Genomic DNA, 20,000 nt, shown 5'->3' on the forward strand with positions numbered 1-20,000 from the left:
AAAAGCGCTATACAAATAAAATTCATTCATTCATTCATCCCCAGGCCATCAGGATGATCAATGACTCTATGTAACATCAACCCATTCATCTACACTCATTCACACACATCCACAAGCACACACTCACTTTAACAAATATAGCGGCACGGTGGTGTAGTGGTTAACACTGTCACCTCACAGCAAGAAGGTCCAGAGTTCGATTCCCGCTTGGGGACCAGGTTTCCATGATGCCAGTTACCCAGGTGGGGTATCTCCCAGGCCTTTCTGTGTGGAGTTTACATGTTCTCCCCGTGCTCGCAAGGGTTTCCCCCCCGATAAGATAAACCCAATGGAAAAACATGCACAACAATAGATCGCTAACGCTGTGGCGTCCTTGACGAAGACGGACAGGAGCACTTGGATTGGTCCCCTGGCGCGGCTCACGTTGACGCCTGTCTGCTCCCGGCTGCCCTTGGGGGGGAAGGACGACGGGATGGGTTAATCGCAGATACAAATTGCATGCATGCATCGCATGTGTGCCGATTGATGACCTCTGAGCAGGTCCTAAATTATTATAAATTATTATAACAAACACTCACATTAGACACTTTAAACACTTTAGTTTCCGACTCAATGCGCTGAGCTTTCTATAAACTCATATTTCACTAATAACACTTAAATCATTGGTAAACTTAACGTAGTGCTGAAAATATACATGTTGACTGCTGTTTTGACAGGGTTATAGGGTCTTCTTGGCTACATTTGAAAAGAAACGCAACATTAATTAATACGTTCTGTATTGATCAATTTATGGTGTGATATGAATCTCTGCCCTGTACCGGGCCTGTCGGGCTTAAGGGGTTAAAGAAAGAAAGAAGGGATTGGATTTTAATAGACCTGACAGATTAAAGTTTCTACAAATACATTTTATAGATCAGTCTCCACATCTATTCATGTGCTTCTACAACATGAGACTTTCTTTTGGTAATGGGAGTAGGTTTCTTCATCCTTATCATGATGGAACAAGTATCTTTTAATGAAACAACGTTAAGTTTTATTTATTTATTTATTTTTATCTACTTTTTCTCCCCATTTTCTATTTTTCTCCCATCCCAATTTCGTATTATCCAATTCTACCCTCCCCTGTCTCGAACGTTGTTAGACCATGCCTCCCACTGGTCGGCTGCAATGTGGACGAAGCCTTGCATCACGTGGAGGCAGCCGTCGCATCTTTTCACCTGTACAGCGCGATCTCTCAGCGGCGAGGAGTAATGCGTGGGAGGCTCACGCTGCCCCTGATACTTCCTGATTCTGCTGTACAGGCGCACCAACCGACCTGTGGAAGTCGCTGTCCACAACGTCCGATCCCCACCCACCGGCTTTTCCACCCCCTAATACTGCCAATTGTATTAGTATGAACGGCCATCCAAGCCGGAAGCAACGCCGAGAGCTGGGCTCGAACCCAGCATCTCCTGCGTTAGTGGCGAGCGCCTTGCCCACTGCGCCACTTAGCCGCCCCAAAGACCGTTAAGTTTGAAGTGTTACATGTCTCTGTGTGTGTTTGTGTTGCAGAATGTGCCTCCAGACCTGTCCATCTGTACCTTTGTTCTGGAACAGTCTCTGTCTGTCAGAGCTCTGCAGGAGATGCTGGCTAACACTGAGGAGAAGTCTGAGGGGGTGAGAGAGAGCGCGCACACACACACACACACACACACACACACACACACACACACACACACACACACACACACACACACACACACACACACACACACACACACACACACACACACACACACACACACACACACACACACACACACACACACACACACAGTCACACACACACAGTCACACAGACTGAAAAGGTACAGACTGAAGCATAGTGCTTATATGTGCCTGTCCTATATTCTTACCAAAAAATACAAAAATGTAGATTCCAAAACGGTATTCTAAAAGAAAAAAAAGAAAACAATACACACACACGCACACACACACACACACACACACACACACACACACACACACACACACACACACACACACACACACACACACACACACACACACACACACACACACACACACACACACACACACACACACACACACACACACACACACACACGCATACATACACATACATATGTATACAAATACACATACAAATACACACACACACTCACACACACACACAAACACACACACACAAACACACACATGCATACATACACACACACACAGTCACACACACACACGCATGCATGCACACACACACACCCACATACACTCGTGTGACCTTTTACTGAGTTACTACATTAATTTTCTAAATCCCTTCTAACCATTTACATGACAAACAAACAAACACACACACACACACACACACAGCTAGTATTTTGAATACATACATATCTTGTATTGCTCTAATCATATTTCCACTGTATGAACGCCTTTTCTAATACCATACTGTAACCCTCTGTCTCTGTGTTCTTGTAATTATTAGTTAGGTATATTGAATAGAGTGAATTATTGGTTTTGAATGGAGTGATTCACTACATTTATATAGGATGCATAATTACATTGTCTAATTAATGTTTGATTCTTTCTTTAAATGTAATTTGTATTCATTTATTTAAAAAAAAAAAAAAAAAAAAAAAAAAAAAGGCTTGATTCACATGTCTCCACATGATTGTAAATCAGGACAACCTGAATGGTCTTTCAAACTGCCAGTTGGATACAGCCCCCCCCCCCCAACAAAATAGTCTTGAAATGGGCCAAGTTGTGTAAGGGACCAATCAGCCAGAAGATGAGGACACAGTGGTGCAGGACAAATAAGGGGTTTTATTTACCCAAACAAACTTTAACAAATACATAACTTATAAAACTAAATATAAATGGGCCCAAAAAATAGAAGGCAGGCAGGGATCCAAGTACCTGAGTTAACAATCTGCCCAAAGTGACTGAAGAACCAGGGTAGATGTACTGCAGGGCTGATGAGAAGACGGCTGACAGGTGTGGTTGCTGAGCAGGTGAGTTGAATGAGGTGATTGCCAGGAAGCTGCCCATATATGGTCTGCAGGAATCTGCTCCCCTCAGCTCCCCTCAGTATGTGCAGGAGGGAGACAGAGTACGGGAGACACAGGAGATAAGGTTCTTTATTGAGACAGTAGGAAGGCTGAGAGGGAGACACAGGAGATACGTTTCTTTATTGAGACAGTAGGAAGGCTGAGAGGGAGACAGAGTAGAGACGGTTCTTTAGTGAGACAGTAGGAAGGCTGAGAGGGAGACAGAGTAGGCGAGACACAGGAGAGAAGGTTCTTTATTGAGACAATAGGAAGGCTGAGAGGGAGACAGAGTAGAGGAGACGCAGGAGAGAAGGTTCTTTATTGAGACAGTAGGAAGGCTGAGAGGGAGACAGAGTAGGGGAGACACAGGAGAGAAGGTTCTTTATTGAGACAGTAGGAAGGCTGAGAGGGAGACACAGGAGATACGGTTCTTTATTGAGACAGTAGGAAGGCTGAGAGGGAGACAGAGTACGGGAGACACAGGAGATACGGTTCTTTATTGAGACAGTAGAAAGGCTGAGAGGGAGACAGAGTAGGGGATACACAGGAGATACGGTTCTTTATTGAGACAGTAGGAAGGCTGAGAGGGAGACAGAGTAGGGGAGACACAGGAGAGAAGGTTCTTTATTGAGACAGTAGGAAGGCTGAGAGGGAGACACGGGAGATACGGTTCTTTATTGAGACAGTAGGAAGGCTGAGAGGGAGACAGAGTACGGGAGACACAGGAGATACGGTTCTTTATTGAGACAGTAGGAAGGCTGAGAGGGAGACAGAGTAGGGGAGACACAGGAGAGAAGGTTCTTTATTGAGACAGTAGGAAGGCTGAGAGGGAGATAAGATAAGATCTGATTCCACACCAGCAAGGGTACATTAGGGTACAAGGGTTTTTAGGGTGGTCTTAACTATCACACCATCTTTGGACATAGAATGCTTATTGATATGGCTTATTGATGTTATTATTCATAATGCATACTGTTCTGAGGCCAAATATTACTCATAATGTATACTGTTCTGTGGCCAAATAATAAACCATAACCATATAAATGAACCCTTAAGTTGTTTTAGTGAAGTATATAGACATTTGCCAAGTAATTCAGACAGTGAGTAAAAATGGCCTATAGGAAATGCTGCTACCTGATAGAACCACAGTTGTAATATTACAACATTTCAATAAAACCTTTCCAAAACCCTTTAAAAACACTATATTTTCCTCTCCAAAGTATACTCCTACAGCACCATCCGAAAGGTAAAAAAAAAAAAAAAAAAGTAGAAATATATCCGGGTCTTGCAGGGTTAAGGTTAAGTCTGGGCTCATTTATAAAGCTGCCAACACCTTGGCACATTCCCAGGGTTCACAGCCGGTTTGATTTAGGCCTAGTATAGCCCCTTTCGTGACTGTGATGCACGGAGTGAATCCACAGTCATTTGCAATAGGAAACCAACGTATGTTGACCATGAAGGACTGGTTCTGGCCGAACCGTTCGTTATACAAATATCACAGAGACATTTCAAAGGTACTCACAGTTGCACAAGGGTTTCGGACAAAAATACGGGATGGGTTGAAAGCTCGGCGTTGCTAATAAACATTTTAAATATTTTTTATAAACTGGTCAACACGGCATTATTTCCGGCGTTGGCTGCCTGGTTGTGATCACAGCGCATTGCGCATCATGCACCAAACGCCGGAAATAATGCAGTGTTGACCAGTTTATAAAATGTATTTAAAATGTTTATTAGCAACGCCGAGCTTTCAAACCATCCCGTATCTTTGTCCGAAACCCTTGTGCAACTGTGAGTCCATTTGAAATGTCTCTGTGATACTTGTATAACGAACGGTTCGGCCAGAACCAGTCCTTCATGGTAAATCTAGGTTGATTTCCTATTGAGGAGCAAGTGACTGTGGATTCACTCGGTGCATCACAGTCACGAAAGGGGCTAGGCCTAGTACAACATGTCTGCAACATAACAGGAATGCAAGTTTGCGCGGTAAGTGAGATTTCCGAGGAAACAGTCTTGTCACTCAAGGAGGGAAGAGACAGAGACATCTTCACAGCAGAGGACAGGCGTGCTATGAGGCAGGCGTTCAGCTGAAAGGACAGACCCAGTAAACTCAATCTCTTCAGTAAACATTACTCTAGTAGTCTCTCCCATCCTTGGTTTGTCACTATTGGAATTCCCTGGATTAGGACACTGTTGCATGTTAACCCTTTCACTACCACACTACCAAGGGGTTAACCCTTGCACTGCGTCAATACAGAAGGTTGACCCTTTCACTGCCACATGACGTGGTTAACCCTTTCACTGCCACAATACAGAATGTTAACCCTTTCACTGCCACACTACATAAGGTTAACTTAAAGGTTAAGCATGCTATACATCTCACTTGTAAACGTGCACTGTCCACGTCTCCTGTTTCCAAAGTGAGCTTCATTGCACCGAGCTTCATGCTCAGTCAAGATCCCAGATAGAGTTCTGAAGGAATCCTGAATACTTTTTTACGACCCGGTCCGCTCGGCGCTGGAATTCAAACCGTTCAAACATACAGACAGAAACATAACCTTTGCGCTTTCTCTCTCTCTAGCGAAGCATTATATGTGGAGTGAAACTGTGGAACAGTCTGAATGTGGTGCTAAAGCAATGTCCAAATATGAGACAATTCAACCTGAATTATAAAGAAATGATGTTCACGAGGTACAGGGATGAGGAAGGGATTTGACATTCACGGGTGTTTACATTTTTATTTTCTTTCTTTCATGTTTTACACATATAATTTTAGTTTTTTGTTTTGCATATATATATATATATATATATATATATATATATGTTTTGTAAGGTTTTAAATTAGTACATTCATTTGAGTAAAAAGGGGTAGGATTAAATAAGTGTATACTTCTTCCTACTCCTTTTCAAACATAAATTTAGCTATGTTTTGCTTTTGTTTATTATTATAATTTAGTTTTTTTTCATTTAATTTCTTGAGATCAATGATTTGTTTTGATTTTATATTGTTTGTATTTATTTACATGTTTTAAATAAAGATTTCAAATCAAATAACCGTCACAACAAGCTACGTCTCCTCATGTAAATATCTTTTATCGGGATACATGTGTATTATTTTGTTTCCTGACCAAGGCAACTTACTTTTTCCTCCTCTCTCTCGTCTCCACACAGCATGTAGATGTGGAGAAATGGGTAGGTCTGCCCCCCCCCCCCCCCCCCTCTGCCACTGTGTCCATTACCGCCATTAGCATCCATGTTATATCACTGTTGCTCTTCATTAGCATCTCATTAGCATAAGGTTAGCCTTATTGTCATGTCCGTCTCTCTGTGTGTTTTTATCCGTGGAGTTTGATTGATTGATTGATTTTATTGTGGATTAGAGACCATCATCCAAGGGATAAATAAAAACATGATGCAATGCAAGCACTTATTTCCATCATGGTCCCTGGTATTAAGAGACAGGACATTGTAACGGTGTCTGGCTGTGTAATGTCAACTTGTCAGAACGAAAACAATAGCACCAGGATAGTTAACTTAACACTTTGATCGCCATGGTTAAATTCATAATTTACCATCCCTTGCCATCTCTATTTGTCTATGGAGAAGTTCCCCTTCTTTGCAGGGCTATAACTTTTTAAATTGTATTGCTAAATTGACATTATTATGGCCCATTCAATGTCCTATATCTATTGTTCAGGGTGTAGCAACGTTATACTTTTTCATTCACATATTCATACTAAAATACGGTCTAAAGTATAAGTATGTTTTTATCATTTTCTGCAGCTTTCTCTAGAACTTGATTTATAGCCCCAAATGCATTATATTGATGATGAAATACAGTTTGATAGCGATCGGTGCCAGATAAAAAATTTCAACTGGAGGTACTTCTAGAAGTTACTACGTATCATCTGATGTTGACCGGATGGGCGGGGGGTCGTTTATAATTCCGTGGCCAACGTTAGATGATTCATGTAGTGTGGGTGATATGGTCATCAGAGCAGTTAGTAAAGAACACGTTGGAAAATAACGCTGGATCTTACCGGATCTTCCTCGCGCCGTTGGACGATCAGCTTGGAGTAGACAGTTTTCTATTATGGGATGTTGATCTAGATGAACCATTTCCAGGTTGTATAATACTATATACGTCCAAATAACGTTGTTTATTGAGTTAGGGCGAGCGATTGATTATCCAGTGTGTCGAGATGGAGTCCGGCTAACGATCGCGAGTGCCCGGACGAAATCTGGGTGAGCACTTCCTGTTTGGCCGATCTGCCAATCGGCCACCAGATGGCGCCCTTGAACCGTTAGACAGTTGAGTGGAGCTCAGCAGTATATCTCAGGTCCCCGGAGGAGAAATATGATTTCGATCACAGATTTTTGAAATATTGATATCAAAGACGTGTTACGGCGTCTTCGGCAGAATGAGCATGGCGGGCAATGACGAGTTTCGGCGTTTCCGGCGATTAAAGTGTTAAGCAAGTAGCCCACCAGATGTTGTATCTTCTGGGATTCTGTACATACCCATTTATTAACAACAATATAAAAAGAGGACTATTAGCATACGATGTACACAACTATATAAATAAAATGGTGATCACAAACACTAGCCACATCGTTACTAGATAAATAATTATAACAACAAGTTGACGCTTGACGTTGCTGTCAGACGTCAGGTGAAGCAGGAAGTGAAATCACTGGCTCAGGTTAAATAAAACCAAACCTGTAGCTACATTAGGTACAAACAATGGAGCGCCTCCCAGTGACCAAACACAGCACTGCAACCAAACAACAACACAGAAATACAACAGGCACATTTGTGACCGTTGCAACATACATCAACATTAGTATTCTGGTCAAAGTAAAAGTCCTCCATTCAAATTCTGCTGAAGTAAAAGTAGAGAAGTATTTGCTATTGAATGCACTTAATTAAGTAAAAGTATGCATAAAGTAAAAGTAAAAGTATGCATTCTACATGATGTTTGTGTATTCCAGTGCTTGGGAGCATTCAAACCTCGATCCATTCACCTCTAAAGGTTATGTTAAAGTGGTATGTGGTCCAGTTATGCTGCTCTGATTAAAGTGTATGTTAAAGTGGTATGTGGTCCAGTTATGCTGCTCTGATTAAAGGCCATGTTAAAGTGGTATATGGTCCAGTTATGCTGCTCTGATTAAAGGTTATGTTAAAGTGGTATGCTGTCCAGTTATGCTGCTCTGATTAAAGGTTATGTTAAAGTGGTATGCTGTCCAGTTATGCTGCTCTGATTAAAGGTTATTTTAAAGTGGTATGCGGTCCAGTTATGCTGCTCTGATTAAAGGTTATGTTAAAGTGGTATGTGGTCCAGTTATGCTGCTCTGATTAAAGGTTAGGTTAAAGTGGTATGTCGTCCAGTTATGCTGCTCTGATTACATCCTCTTGAAGTTGATGGGCTTCAAATGTGAAAGAATATTCATAAATGTTTGCCATGTAACTAGTAACTGATGGGTTCAGATGTAGTGGTTTAAAAAGTACAATATTTCCTTTGAAATGTAGTGGAGTAAAAGTATAGTTCCCCTAAAATGAAAATATTCACGTACAAGTACAAGTACTGTAGCTAAAAATTGTACGTAAGTACAGTACTTGAGTAAAAGTACCACTGCACACACACCACAGATACACACAAACAACACACAATTTCACATGCACCACACACGTATACCAAAGAGTTCTAATACAATATTGATGTATACTCATGACAAATACATATCAAATATAGACGAGGCACACACAGAATCGGCCCAGATGCAGCTCCACACACTGTAAATTATCCCTGTATTGAGTCAGTGGTGTTAGTGTGCAATAGGTCCATTGAACATGTCTGACGTGTTGCCAGTTCCATTAAAACGCATCATTGCGCAGACAGGGTTCATTACCAGCTGACGACAGCGCAGGGTCTGACAAATGCAGTCGCTATGATTCGGTCACAACAAGGAATTGAAATAGGGATGATACCAGGCTAAAAATACTGATACTGATATGATAGTGGTATGTGATATCAGTCTGATACCAGGCTCAAATTGTTTGGCTCGGCATGCATGTGAACCGCAGATTCATTGCAAAATGTAACCATCATAATGAGTAATGTCACATGATATTTTCATCAAGTACAGCACAACGAGAATACGTTTGGCATCCAACCAGAGTCCTTGTCAAGCAGGTGAAGGAGTCTATATTGCAGCCCCTTGTTCATATTCTCTCTCTGTCTTTAAAAACAGGCATTGTGCCAGATGATCTAAAAGTTGCCAAAGTTATTCCATTATTTAAATCAGATGATCGATGCTGCTTCAACAACTATATTTTGCCTTGTTTTTCAAAGATAAAAAAAAATATATATCACAAACGGATCCACTATCATTTAGAGTAGACTATCACTAAATCCCCCCCCCCCCCCCCCCGAACATCCCTTTACCTGTACATTCGCTAGTTTGTCACTCAGTATGTGCCTTGTGAGTTGACAGTGACCATTCTAACCAATCAAGCGTGAGCTTGACGTTACTTACGGGGGTAATTAACGTGAGCTAACATTAGCCCTTCGACGAGTGGTTTGCATAGACAGTAACGTTAGCTACAGCTTCGTTAGCAGCTACATATCTAGCAAGCTACAGTATAGACAACAAAACTTTAATGTGACTGATCTAGTGACTGATCCACCTATAAATAGCTAATGTCAAATATAAATAACGCAATGGCCACACCAACCCGTTCGTTTTGATGGGAGCTAGTTAACGTTAGCTAGTTAGCCAGCTATAGGGTTGCCACCCGTCCCGTAAAATACGGAATCGTCCCGTAATTGGAAACTAAAAGACGCGTTCCGTATTAAACTGATACGGGACGCAGTTTGTCCCGTATTTTAAGGTCGGGGAATCAATATGAAAGACAGGGCGATGATGTGCTGTCATGTCTCTCCGCTGTGTGACTGGGAATGTGAGAGCTCCACTGTCCGCAAGTCAGTCAGTGTTGCCAGTATAGTGAGAGTAATTTGCCAGCCGACCTACAAAAACAAGCCAAAAACAAGACAATTTTTGCGGAAAATAAACAGACTTGGCCACTCTGGTATGATGGGAGTGCGCTCAGCAGCTCACGACCAATGAGAATTAGCGCTTTCACGTTGCTAAGATACGTTCTGTGCCGTTGTGCCAATCCTCTGTCTGTGCGCTGCCTGTCATGGTTGCTGTTTGAAAATGTCTACAGCAGACACTCCACCGCGTCCTAAAAAGACAAAATGCCTCCAGAAGTACAGACGTGAGTGGTATATAGTAACTGTTCCAAAATGCATAGATTTCTATGTATTTTAGGGGTTTGGGGGGCTAGCTCTTTTTAATATAAATGTCATAGATTGTTTTATTTAGATTTCATAGATTTCTATGCATTTCAGGAGTTTGGGGGGCTGGCTCCAAATAATTAAATAACATAACCCTAACTGTAGCTGAGGGGTACAATTCCCTGACTGTATTGTTAGATATGATATTTAATACCACTACCTCATGTACTTTAACTTCTGGCCACCCAGTACAAGATATAAGTATGATGAACACTTTCCCACCTGATGAAACGAACCAACACAAATGGACCAAATCGAATATTTAATACAGCAAAGGGTGTACACAATATTCACTTAATTACATTTATGATTTGAAATGTTAAGTATGCACTTTTATGGCAAATGAGTATTCGTAGGTAAATCAACATTGAATGTCCAATCTCTGGTTGCGCAGGGAGTAAGTATACAACCTGGAATATTTAGGAAACGATAGCGATAGTACTTGAATAATTATAGCTGGATACACTAAGGGGGGGGGGGGGGTCCCGCTGGTTGTAAGACAGTAGGAGGGGGGGGTTAGAGAAGTCGCTGGCGGTATCCCATCTGGCCGACGGTGTCTTGGGAGAATCCAAAGTCTTAGACCCAGTGCCCACAGAACCTGGGGCCGTAGACAAACACAGCTGGACCCTCTGTGGAACGGTATCTGCCGGTCCACAACGGAGCGACGTGGTGCGACCTCACGTGTAGAGCGCCGCCTCACCTGTAGTCCTCTCCGGGGGGTAATTCCAACACTCGACAGTGTTGGCCTTTATCCATGGAATAATCAAAGCACATAAAGCATAATCCAAGAGCCGTGGAAGGCTCGCCGTCGTCGGGTAGAGTAATCCAATATACAGGTCCAGTCGCTCTTGACCCGGAGCTCCTCGGATGCAATCACCACTAGGGGTCTGACCAGCCTGGATAAGCGTCCAGATAACGTCAGGAACGATGGGGGTACTGATAACTGTAGGACTCGAACCGAACGATGCACCATACATAAATAGACTATTATTAGCTTAATAGAATACGTCCAACTCGACGGTATGGTGCCAAACTATGACCATTCAACTATTAATCTACACGATATCTCAATGCCTATTCTGGGCCAAGTAGGCCCTACTACACCGCACGTGCTTCGTGGGGAGGCTTTTGCGTCTGTCACTCTGTTGGAGGGTAAAGAACTGGACTAAAAGAAAGTTCTACTTTACGAGCGTCATATATATATGCGCTATGAACAAATAGTACCACACGTATTTCGCCCGGCATATTACTGCGCGGAACCGGGGGCTGCCTCGACATGTTAGGCGGCACGATTGAACTTGAACCTAGGGGTATGGCAACCTGGCGCCAGGTTCTAGTCCAATGGTAGAATGAAACTATTATGGGCTGTTTAGTAGAAACGGGGATATTCAATGCATATTGTACAAGGAATATACAGGGGATATCAAACGATATACAAATACAATTAAATATATATATATAAGTAAATATACATATTCGGTTTAATCTGATCCTTCACAACACTAACCCTAACCCTAAAACCGAAATAAATGACAGGTGTCCCTTATTTCTTTTTCAGAAAGGTGGCAACCCTAGCCAGCTAGCTAGTAGTAGCCGTGAATCATGTTGCCAATTGATTTCCGTCGACTAACGTTAGCAAGATTGGCCTACGTTCCGTTACATATTCATAATCATTAGAAGGATAGGAGTCTAAGGCGGGATGTCAAAAGACAACGCCAAACATTTATTAATGTTAAACTCTGTTGACGTTGAGCTAGTGTGCTGACAGGAAAGTAACAAACAATATGGTCCGTGCGGAAACCTTATCCCCAACACATAGTTCCGTGGGTGGTTAAAGTTGTTGATCTTCCACAAAAGATGAATTGTTTAAATGTATGTTTAATCCAGTAAGAATAGGCTATATAACATACATCTGTGCAAGTAGATTACATTACATTAACAAAACGTATTGCCCTTTTGACATGTAGCCTATTCATAATCATGAAAGTTTATTTGGAAGTATTTTTTATTCTGTACTTAGTTTGAAAGTGGTCAGACAGTTCCCTCTGTGTGTAATACAGACAGTCTTCACACATTCATAAATAACACTACAGAAAAGCTGGTTTGTGCACTGTAATAAAAGAAGTTTTGATCAATGGGACATTTTTTCTTTTTTTTTACCAAATACCGTGATATACCGTGAACCGCAGTATTTTTGCCCACGGTTATCATACTGTACCTTCAAAATGTCATACCGGCACATGCCTAATTACAGTACTGTTATATTGTTTTTTTTTATCAATAAAAAACAAATATTACATATTTAACCCATAAGAACCCACACCCATTTCTCCTTCAAGGAAAATTATGAGGGGCATAAGACTGACTAAATAGACTACAAAGAACACATTTCTGAATTGTTTTTCAAAATAGCACACCCTAATGGCAAAGATCTGAAATGTTACATATGTCACATTGGGCATTAATGGTTAAACTTAAATGTTACTTATATGTCACATTGGGCGTTAATCATTAAACTTATTCCTCATTGGAAAATAAATCAAGCTGACAATCTCTGTCTGTTTGTCTTTTTATTTGCATTTCCTCAAACTATAACTTTCCTTGTTCTGTTTCCCATAACTTTCCCTTCGGTTTAAAAAGAAAAACACAACATTTTACTGAACACAACTGAACTTTTCAAAAAGGGTTTAGAAACAATGTTAGGTTTTAGCACCATGTTTAAACCCTAGGCCAAATGGAAAGATTTGAAACAATTTCTTTGGGTGGCACTACAGGGTACTACATGGTACTACATGGTACTACATGGTACTACAAGGTACTACATGTTACTACAGGGCACTACATGGTACTACATGGTACTGCAGGGTAATACATGGTACTACATGGTACTACATGGTACTACAAGGTACTACATGTTACTACAGGGTACTACATGGTACTACATGGTACTGCAGGGTAATACATGGTACTACATGGTACTACATGGCACTACAGGGTAATACATGGCACTACATGATACTATATGGTACTACATGTTACTACATGGTACTACAGGGTACTACATGGTAATACATGGTACTACAGGGTACTACAGGGTACTACATGGCACTACATGATATTACATGGTACTATGAATGAATGAATGAATGAAAACTTTATTTAACAGATTGCAGAATGGGTACAATACAGTACGGCTCAATACATACAATTGTTAAGGGGATGCAGACCTGAGAAAGACGTTTGTCTTGTTTCCATCAGGGTCCCCCATTTTCAATTCATATAGACATATATGACATACATGACATACAGATAGTCAGTACTGCTACATCTATACATTTATGACATACCAGATTTGCAAATACAGTACTGTTTGTGATACAGAAGGAGTCAAGAAAAGGGAGTATATACATTTGACGTAGAAACTGTACATTGGAGGAGGTTGGGTGGGGGGGGTTGGGTACATTGGGATATTGACAACCATACTGGGTAATTTACATTGGAGGTGGTTGGGGGGGGGGGGGGGGCCGGGGGGCACACTGTATAAACAAGTAACACTGTACATTGAGGGGGGGGGGGAGGAGACACTGTACAAACAAACACAATTGTACATTGAACTATTGACAAAACCATACTAGGTAAATGACTGTACATTGGAGGGGGTTGGGTTAGGATATTTACAGGGGCCAGTGTTGAATTGCAGTCTCCCGTAGGTGTCCCTTGAGAGAGGTTTTGAAAGTGGGTAGTGATCCACATTCCTTTACAGCTTTGGGTAGGGCGTTCCACATTGATGTGGCATAATTGCGAAACGTGTTTAGTCCCTTATTTGAGCCGAATCTGGGTTTAACATGATTTGTGGAGCTCCCTCTGGTGTTGTGATCGTGGTATTCACTGACCTTTGGGAAGTATTTTGACATGTACATGGGTACCTTGGTCGTGTAGTGTATCTTGTAGACCAGGCCCATTGCAAGTTGTTGTACTCTGTCGTCTACTCTAAGCCATCCTAGGTTGTCAAAGTGGGCAGGGGTGAGGTGGGTTCTAGGAGTAAGGTCAAGCAGTAGTCTGACCAGTTTGTTTTGAGATGTTTGTAATTTAGTTTTTAGCGCCTTTGAGGTGCTTTGGTACCATGAGGTGCAAGCATAGTCGTAGTACCCCTGAATGAGTGCTCCTGCCAGAGTCTTCAGGGTGTTCTTGTTTACCAGAGAGGAGATCCGGTACAAGAATCGAGTTCGTTGGTTGACTTTTTTTATTACATTGGATGCCATTTTGTCACAGGAGAGATTAGCCTCTAGGATGGAACCCAGGTAGGTAATTTCATCTTTCCTTGTGACAATATTGTCACCCACTGTAACTGAGAAGCCGTCGGTCTTGCTGAGTTTGTTATTTGAACCGAAGAGAATGGACTCTGTTTTGCCCATGTGTAATGATAGTTTGTTATCAGCGAGCCATATGCAGATTCTGCCTAGTTCCGAGCTGAGGGTTTTTTCAACCTGTAACTTGTTCTTGTCAGAGACCAGCAGGGCTGAGTCGTCCGCAAACAGGAACAAGTTGCAGTCACAAGCTGACGACATGTCATTTGCATAAATTAGGAACAGTAGCGGTCCTAGTATGCTTCCTTGTGGAACACCACAGCTCACTGTGAGGGGGGGGGATAGGGTACCGTTTACCTCCACCATCTGTTCCCTCCCCTCAAGGTAGGATTGCATCCAGCTCACTGATGGTACTACATGTTACTACATGGTACTACAGGGTACTACAGGGTAATACATGGTACTACATGGTACTACAGGGTACTACATGGTACTACATGGTACTACAGGGTAATACATGGTACTACAGGGTACTACAGGGTACTACATGGTACTACATGGTACTACATTATACTACATGGTACTACAGGATACTACAGGGTACTACATGGAACTACAGGGTACTACATGGTACTACATGGCAATACAGGGTACTATACATGGTACTACAGGGTAATAATAATAATAATAATAATAATAATAATAATAATAATAATAATAATAATAATAATAATAATAATAATAATAATAATAATAATAATAATAATAATAATAATAATAACTTTATTTGTATAGCACTTTTCATACAGAAGTTGCAGTTCAAAGTGCTTCACAACAGTAAAAAATACAGGCATAAGCGAGCATAAAAAAGATAGAGAGGTAGCAAGGTAGGGTAAATCACATCACACATTAAGATCTAGCATCCCAATAGGCTCTCTGTTTAGGGTACTACATTGAAATATGACTGATATTTGTTTTAATATGCTTTGAACAATTGAACAATATAAAATCTATTAACTAAATATCATTGAATCAGACAAATTAACTGAGCAGATCATAATAATTGTTCTTATTGTGACATTTATGTCACATTACATTTTCATGTAAATGTTAAGGTTAAATGCCCGGTGTGACGTATGGGATTTCTATCGATTGTTTTCTTTATCATTTTGTTCAAGAAATGTGTTCACAACAGGTTATATATAATAAAGAACATGTTATGTAAGCATTATAATGCAAATCTTACCTTTTAGCAACAAGAATCTAGCTTTTGAATGCTACAGTAGCTACTTCTGTCAGCTAAGTCACCGCCATCAATCAGCATTGTGGAAAGGTGGTTATGGGAGCACAACATCACATGATCTGTCACATGACCCACCAGGATGTTCCACCGGTGTCCCTTTGGGACTTCATGAGGTAAAATCAAGGATAAAGCTTTATATGGAAATGTCCAGAACATGTAAAGTACATGTGACACCTGTGTCACTGTGGGTCCTTATGGGATATTGTTGGTGCTCCATACATTTTGGTGGGTGCTCCTAAATCTTTGCTGGTGCTCCCAACTTTTTGAAGTTGGGAGCACCAATGCTACCAAATAAATTTTTTTATTTTGAGCCCTGGGTGATTATAGTGGGTATAAAATATATAAATCAGTACTACTGAGTAATAGTGCTAATCAGATGTATGTACAGATATAAGAACACTATGGTAGTAAGTCATGCTGGCCAGCAGCGTAACTAGTAAGAGTAGGTAAGGGATATGTACAGATATAGATATAGTATCTACAGATAGGTAAAAAGGATGATACAGATGCAGCTCTCAGGACTCTGAGCTCTGCTCTGCTCGGCTACTGCAGTAATCATGCACCATTAACCTGGCAGTGCTGTTAACTAGGCGTTAACGATACTGCGCCCTTGCAGTAGAGGTTTGATTTTTAAGAGCTGGATCTGTATGCAGGTATATACAGACAGATGTGGATATATATATACGGTAAGAATAAATATATATATACAGCATTATTGTACATGCTATCGTACTGAAAATCATGTCAAAGCGGAAAGCAGACCTAACTTCCCCGGTGCAGAGGTACTGTTGCAACACACGCGTGACATCTTATTCAGTAGTGTCAATACGGGGTACAAGGCCACCCAAAAAAAAGAGGCATGAGACGGGATAACGGGTGAGGTTAACGTGGTGTCAGGAGAGGAGCGCACAGCGGCTGAAGTGAAAAATAAATGGGCTGATGTGAAATTAGAGGCCAAAAATAGAATCGTAAACCACAGGAGAAAGATGCTGGCCACTGGAGGAGGAACAGCGTGGCTCAGGGTTTATCTGAGGTGTGTCAGCTGCTGAGTCCAAACACATCCAGCATCTTTTCAGCAGTCCGATATTTGTGTCTGTGGCTGCCTCTCATTGTAGGCCACCTGCTGCTCCGTCTGGGGGTTGGTGAGTTGGGGTCATCGACCAGGGGGGCAGCGCATATCTGCGATCTCCTAATCAAACAAATCATTTGAAGAATAGAAACCTACTGTTGCTGGAACAACAGAATTCGGTTTTGTTAAAGAACCCAGGACGCCTATCGCAAAGAGTAGGGGGTTCCCCTGACGTTCCTGGCCAAATTCCCAATCAGGTCACTAACATCAAGGCCACCTAATCATCCCGTCCCCTTAATTGGCTGATATCAATCCTCCTGAGCAGTTCAGCCATTGTGTATAGTGTGATGTGTGCCGGGTGCCAGTGTATGGCAGCCATTGAGCCTGCGGGTGCTACCAGTGGTGGTGGTGAAGGAGGCCATTTACTACATTGTCGGGAGCGCTTTGGGTGTCTAGAAAAGCGCTATATAAATGTAATGAATTATTATTATTATTATTATTATTATTATTATTATTATTATTATTATTATTATTATTATTATTATTATTATTATTATTATTATTATTATTATTATTATTATTATTATTATTATTATTATTATTATTATTATTATTATTATTATTAATTATGCACAGATACTTACCAATTAGCCATGCGTATCCTTGCTCGAGGTGCACACCCACAGAGCTGTTCTGTAAGATGGAAGAAACATGTGCACCTCCTGGGAAACGAAAGACCACCTTGAGCAGGTGGTTCTGGGCGTCGCAGATGATTTGAGCGTTGATGGAGTGGTATTGCTTTCTGCTGAGATATGGAAACGCATCGGGGCAGGGTTCCTTGATGCGCACGTCCATGCAGTCAATTGCGCCGATGATGTTGGACAGACCAGCAGTGGCATGGAATCCTCTCTTGACTGTTGTTGTTCAGTATAATGGGAATTGGATGTATTGTGTGGCCAGTTGTATGATTCCATCCATGACTTGCTGGAGGCCGCGGCCCACCCTGTCTCCAAGCTCCCTCTGGAATGTCCCAGTGGCTAAAAGGCCCAAGGTGGACAGTGCCTGGACGTGCGGTGGCACAGGGTGTGAGTGTTTTGGTCCCGCTCCTCAGTGCCGGCTCCAGGGTATTGCACAGCTCCATTAGGACAGGTCTTGGTTAGCCTGAGAGTGTCTAGGTACTAGGTACTCATCGCACATCGCAAATAAGTCTGCATGGTCACGGCACTGACGCTCCATCCTCCAGCGCACAATCAGCGGTATCTTCCAGCAGCAGTAGATATGCCATACATGTAGGGCTTGACATTCAGAGAGAGAGAGAGAGAGAGAGAGAGAGAGAGAGAGAGAGAGAGAGAGAGAGAGAGAGTACAGATACAGAGAGAGAGAGAGAGAGAGAGGGAGAGAGAGAGAGAGGGAGAGAGAGAGAGAGAGAGAGAGAGAGGGGGAGAGAGAGAGAGAGAGAGAGAGAGAGAGAGAGAGAGAGAGAGAGAGAGAGAGAGAGAGAGAGAGAGAGAGAGACTCTTCACTATGACTCTAAAACGGTCTACCCGCCAAAGTGGCTGGTAAGAGTGACGGAGTTAAATGCCACTGCCGAATTCTACCCACATTTGGCGGGTGGTGGCGGGTGTTAATGTCAAGCCCTGCATACATGCCACACATGCCGTGTGTAGGCCTAGGGTGCAGACTTGGCCCTCTTTTAAATAGCGCGATTGATCACTGATTATTGGATGGCAGGGTTCAATTTACAACACACCACGAGCACAATCTGAGCATGTGCACTACCCCCATCTCCCCACAGGGTTGCTTACTGGTGACTCAGCCTCCAGTATGTAATGACTCAGGAAGTGGATGTCTTCAAAGTGCAGCGTCCTCACACGTTTTGAAGTATATGGAACGTTTGAAATACAGATAGGTGTCAGAGTTGCCTTTTGTAACTTATGCTTATTTGTAAAATGCAAGTCATTTGTCTTTTCCCCCAATAAAATATACAGACTAGTTATGGTGTCTTCCAGTCAATGTTCCTGACCGTCTCCTGAAGAAGTGTCCAGTAATAAGTTTATTGATATGGTTCCTACTTGGCTTAGGGTCACATTCCTACTTGGCTTAGGGTTATGACTAGTAGTAGTCAATACTACATTCATCCAACAGATTTTCTTTGGTGATCACTGTAACAGTCTTCAGTGAATGAGTGAGTGAGTGAGTGTGTGCGCAGTGCACACGTGTGTGTCTATACATACATGTGTGTGTGTGTGTTTATACTACATGTCCAGCTACAGTTAATGAACAGTTGCCCTGTTGTTGTTCACGTGTGCTTTCTGTAGTGTATAGATGATCTGTTGCGCTCATCAGGGGCCTGCCGGGCTCCCGGTGACTGGACAGGTTTTTAGGGATGTTCGATATTGGCTTTTTTACCGATATCCGATATACCGATATTGTCCAACTCTTAATTTCCGATACCGATATATATCGGTTGAATTACATTTGAATGCCAATATCGGACATGCCTAGTTTTTAACAATATAATGAATGTCTTTTCTGGACCCACAATGCATTTTGGTCATATTGCTGATGGTGGCAATATGTCCTTTATCAGCTCGAGTCCCTGGCTCAGACACCTTCTAATTAACCCTTTCACTGCCACACTACAGAAGGTTAACCCTTTACTATCACACTACCGATGGTAACCGGGTTACCCGGGTTCCCGGTAACGGGAAAGGGTTAAGATCCTTAAAGCTTAAAGGGTTAAGATCCAAGGGGAAGCTTAAAGGATGGGTGTTTAATGTTAAGATCCAAGGGGAAGCTTAAAGGATGGGTGTTTAATGTTAAGATCCAAGGGGAAGCTTAAAGGATGGGTGTTTAATGTTTCCCCATCATGTATAATTATGCATATTACAGCCTCACTGATGCTTTAGTATTAAGGAA

At 41.9% G+C, this 20,000-nt stretch overlaps 1 protein-coding gene across 1 annotated transcript in view; it reads left to right on the forward strand.

The window, feature by feature from the left end:
• Positions 1–996: 996 nt before the first annotated feature.
• The window catches only part of ryr2a (ryanodine receptor 2a (cardiac)), a gene marked incomplete at both ends in the record, with an annotated part of 432,832 nt that continues 413,828 nt past the window's right edge, over positions 997–20,000 (forward strand). The window contains 2 exon segments of the mRNA XM_084331016.1: positions 997–1,005; positions 1,552–1,656. Coding sequence (XP_084187142.1) covers positions 997–1,005; positions 1,552–1,656 — 114 coding nt within the window.

Source organism: Notolepis coatsorum (assembly GCF_963971535.1).
Source record: "Notolepis coatsorum genome assembly, chromosome: 15".
NCBI lineage: Eukaryota > Metazoa > Chordata > Actinopteri > Aulopiformes > Paralepididae > Notolepis > Notolepis coatsorum.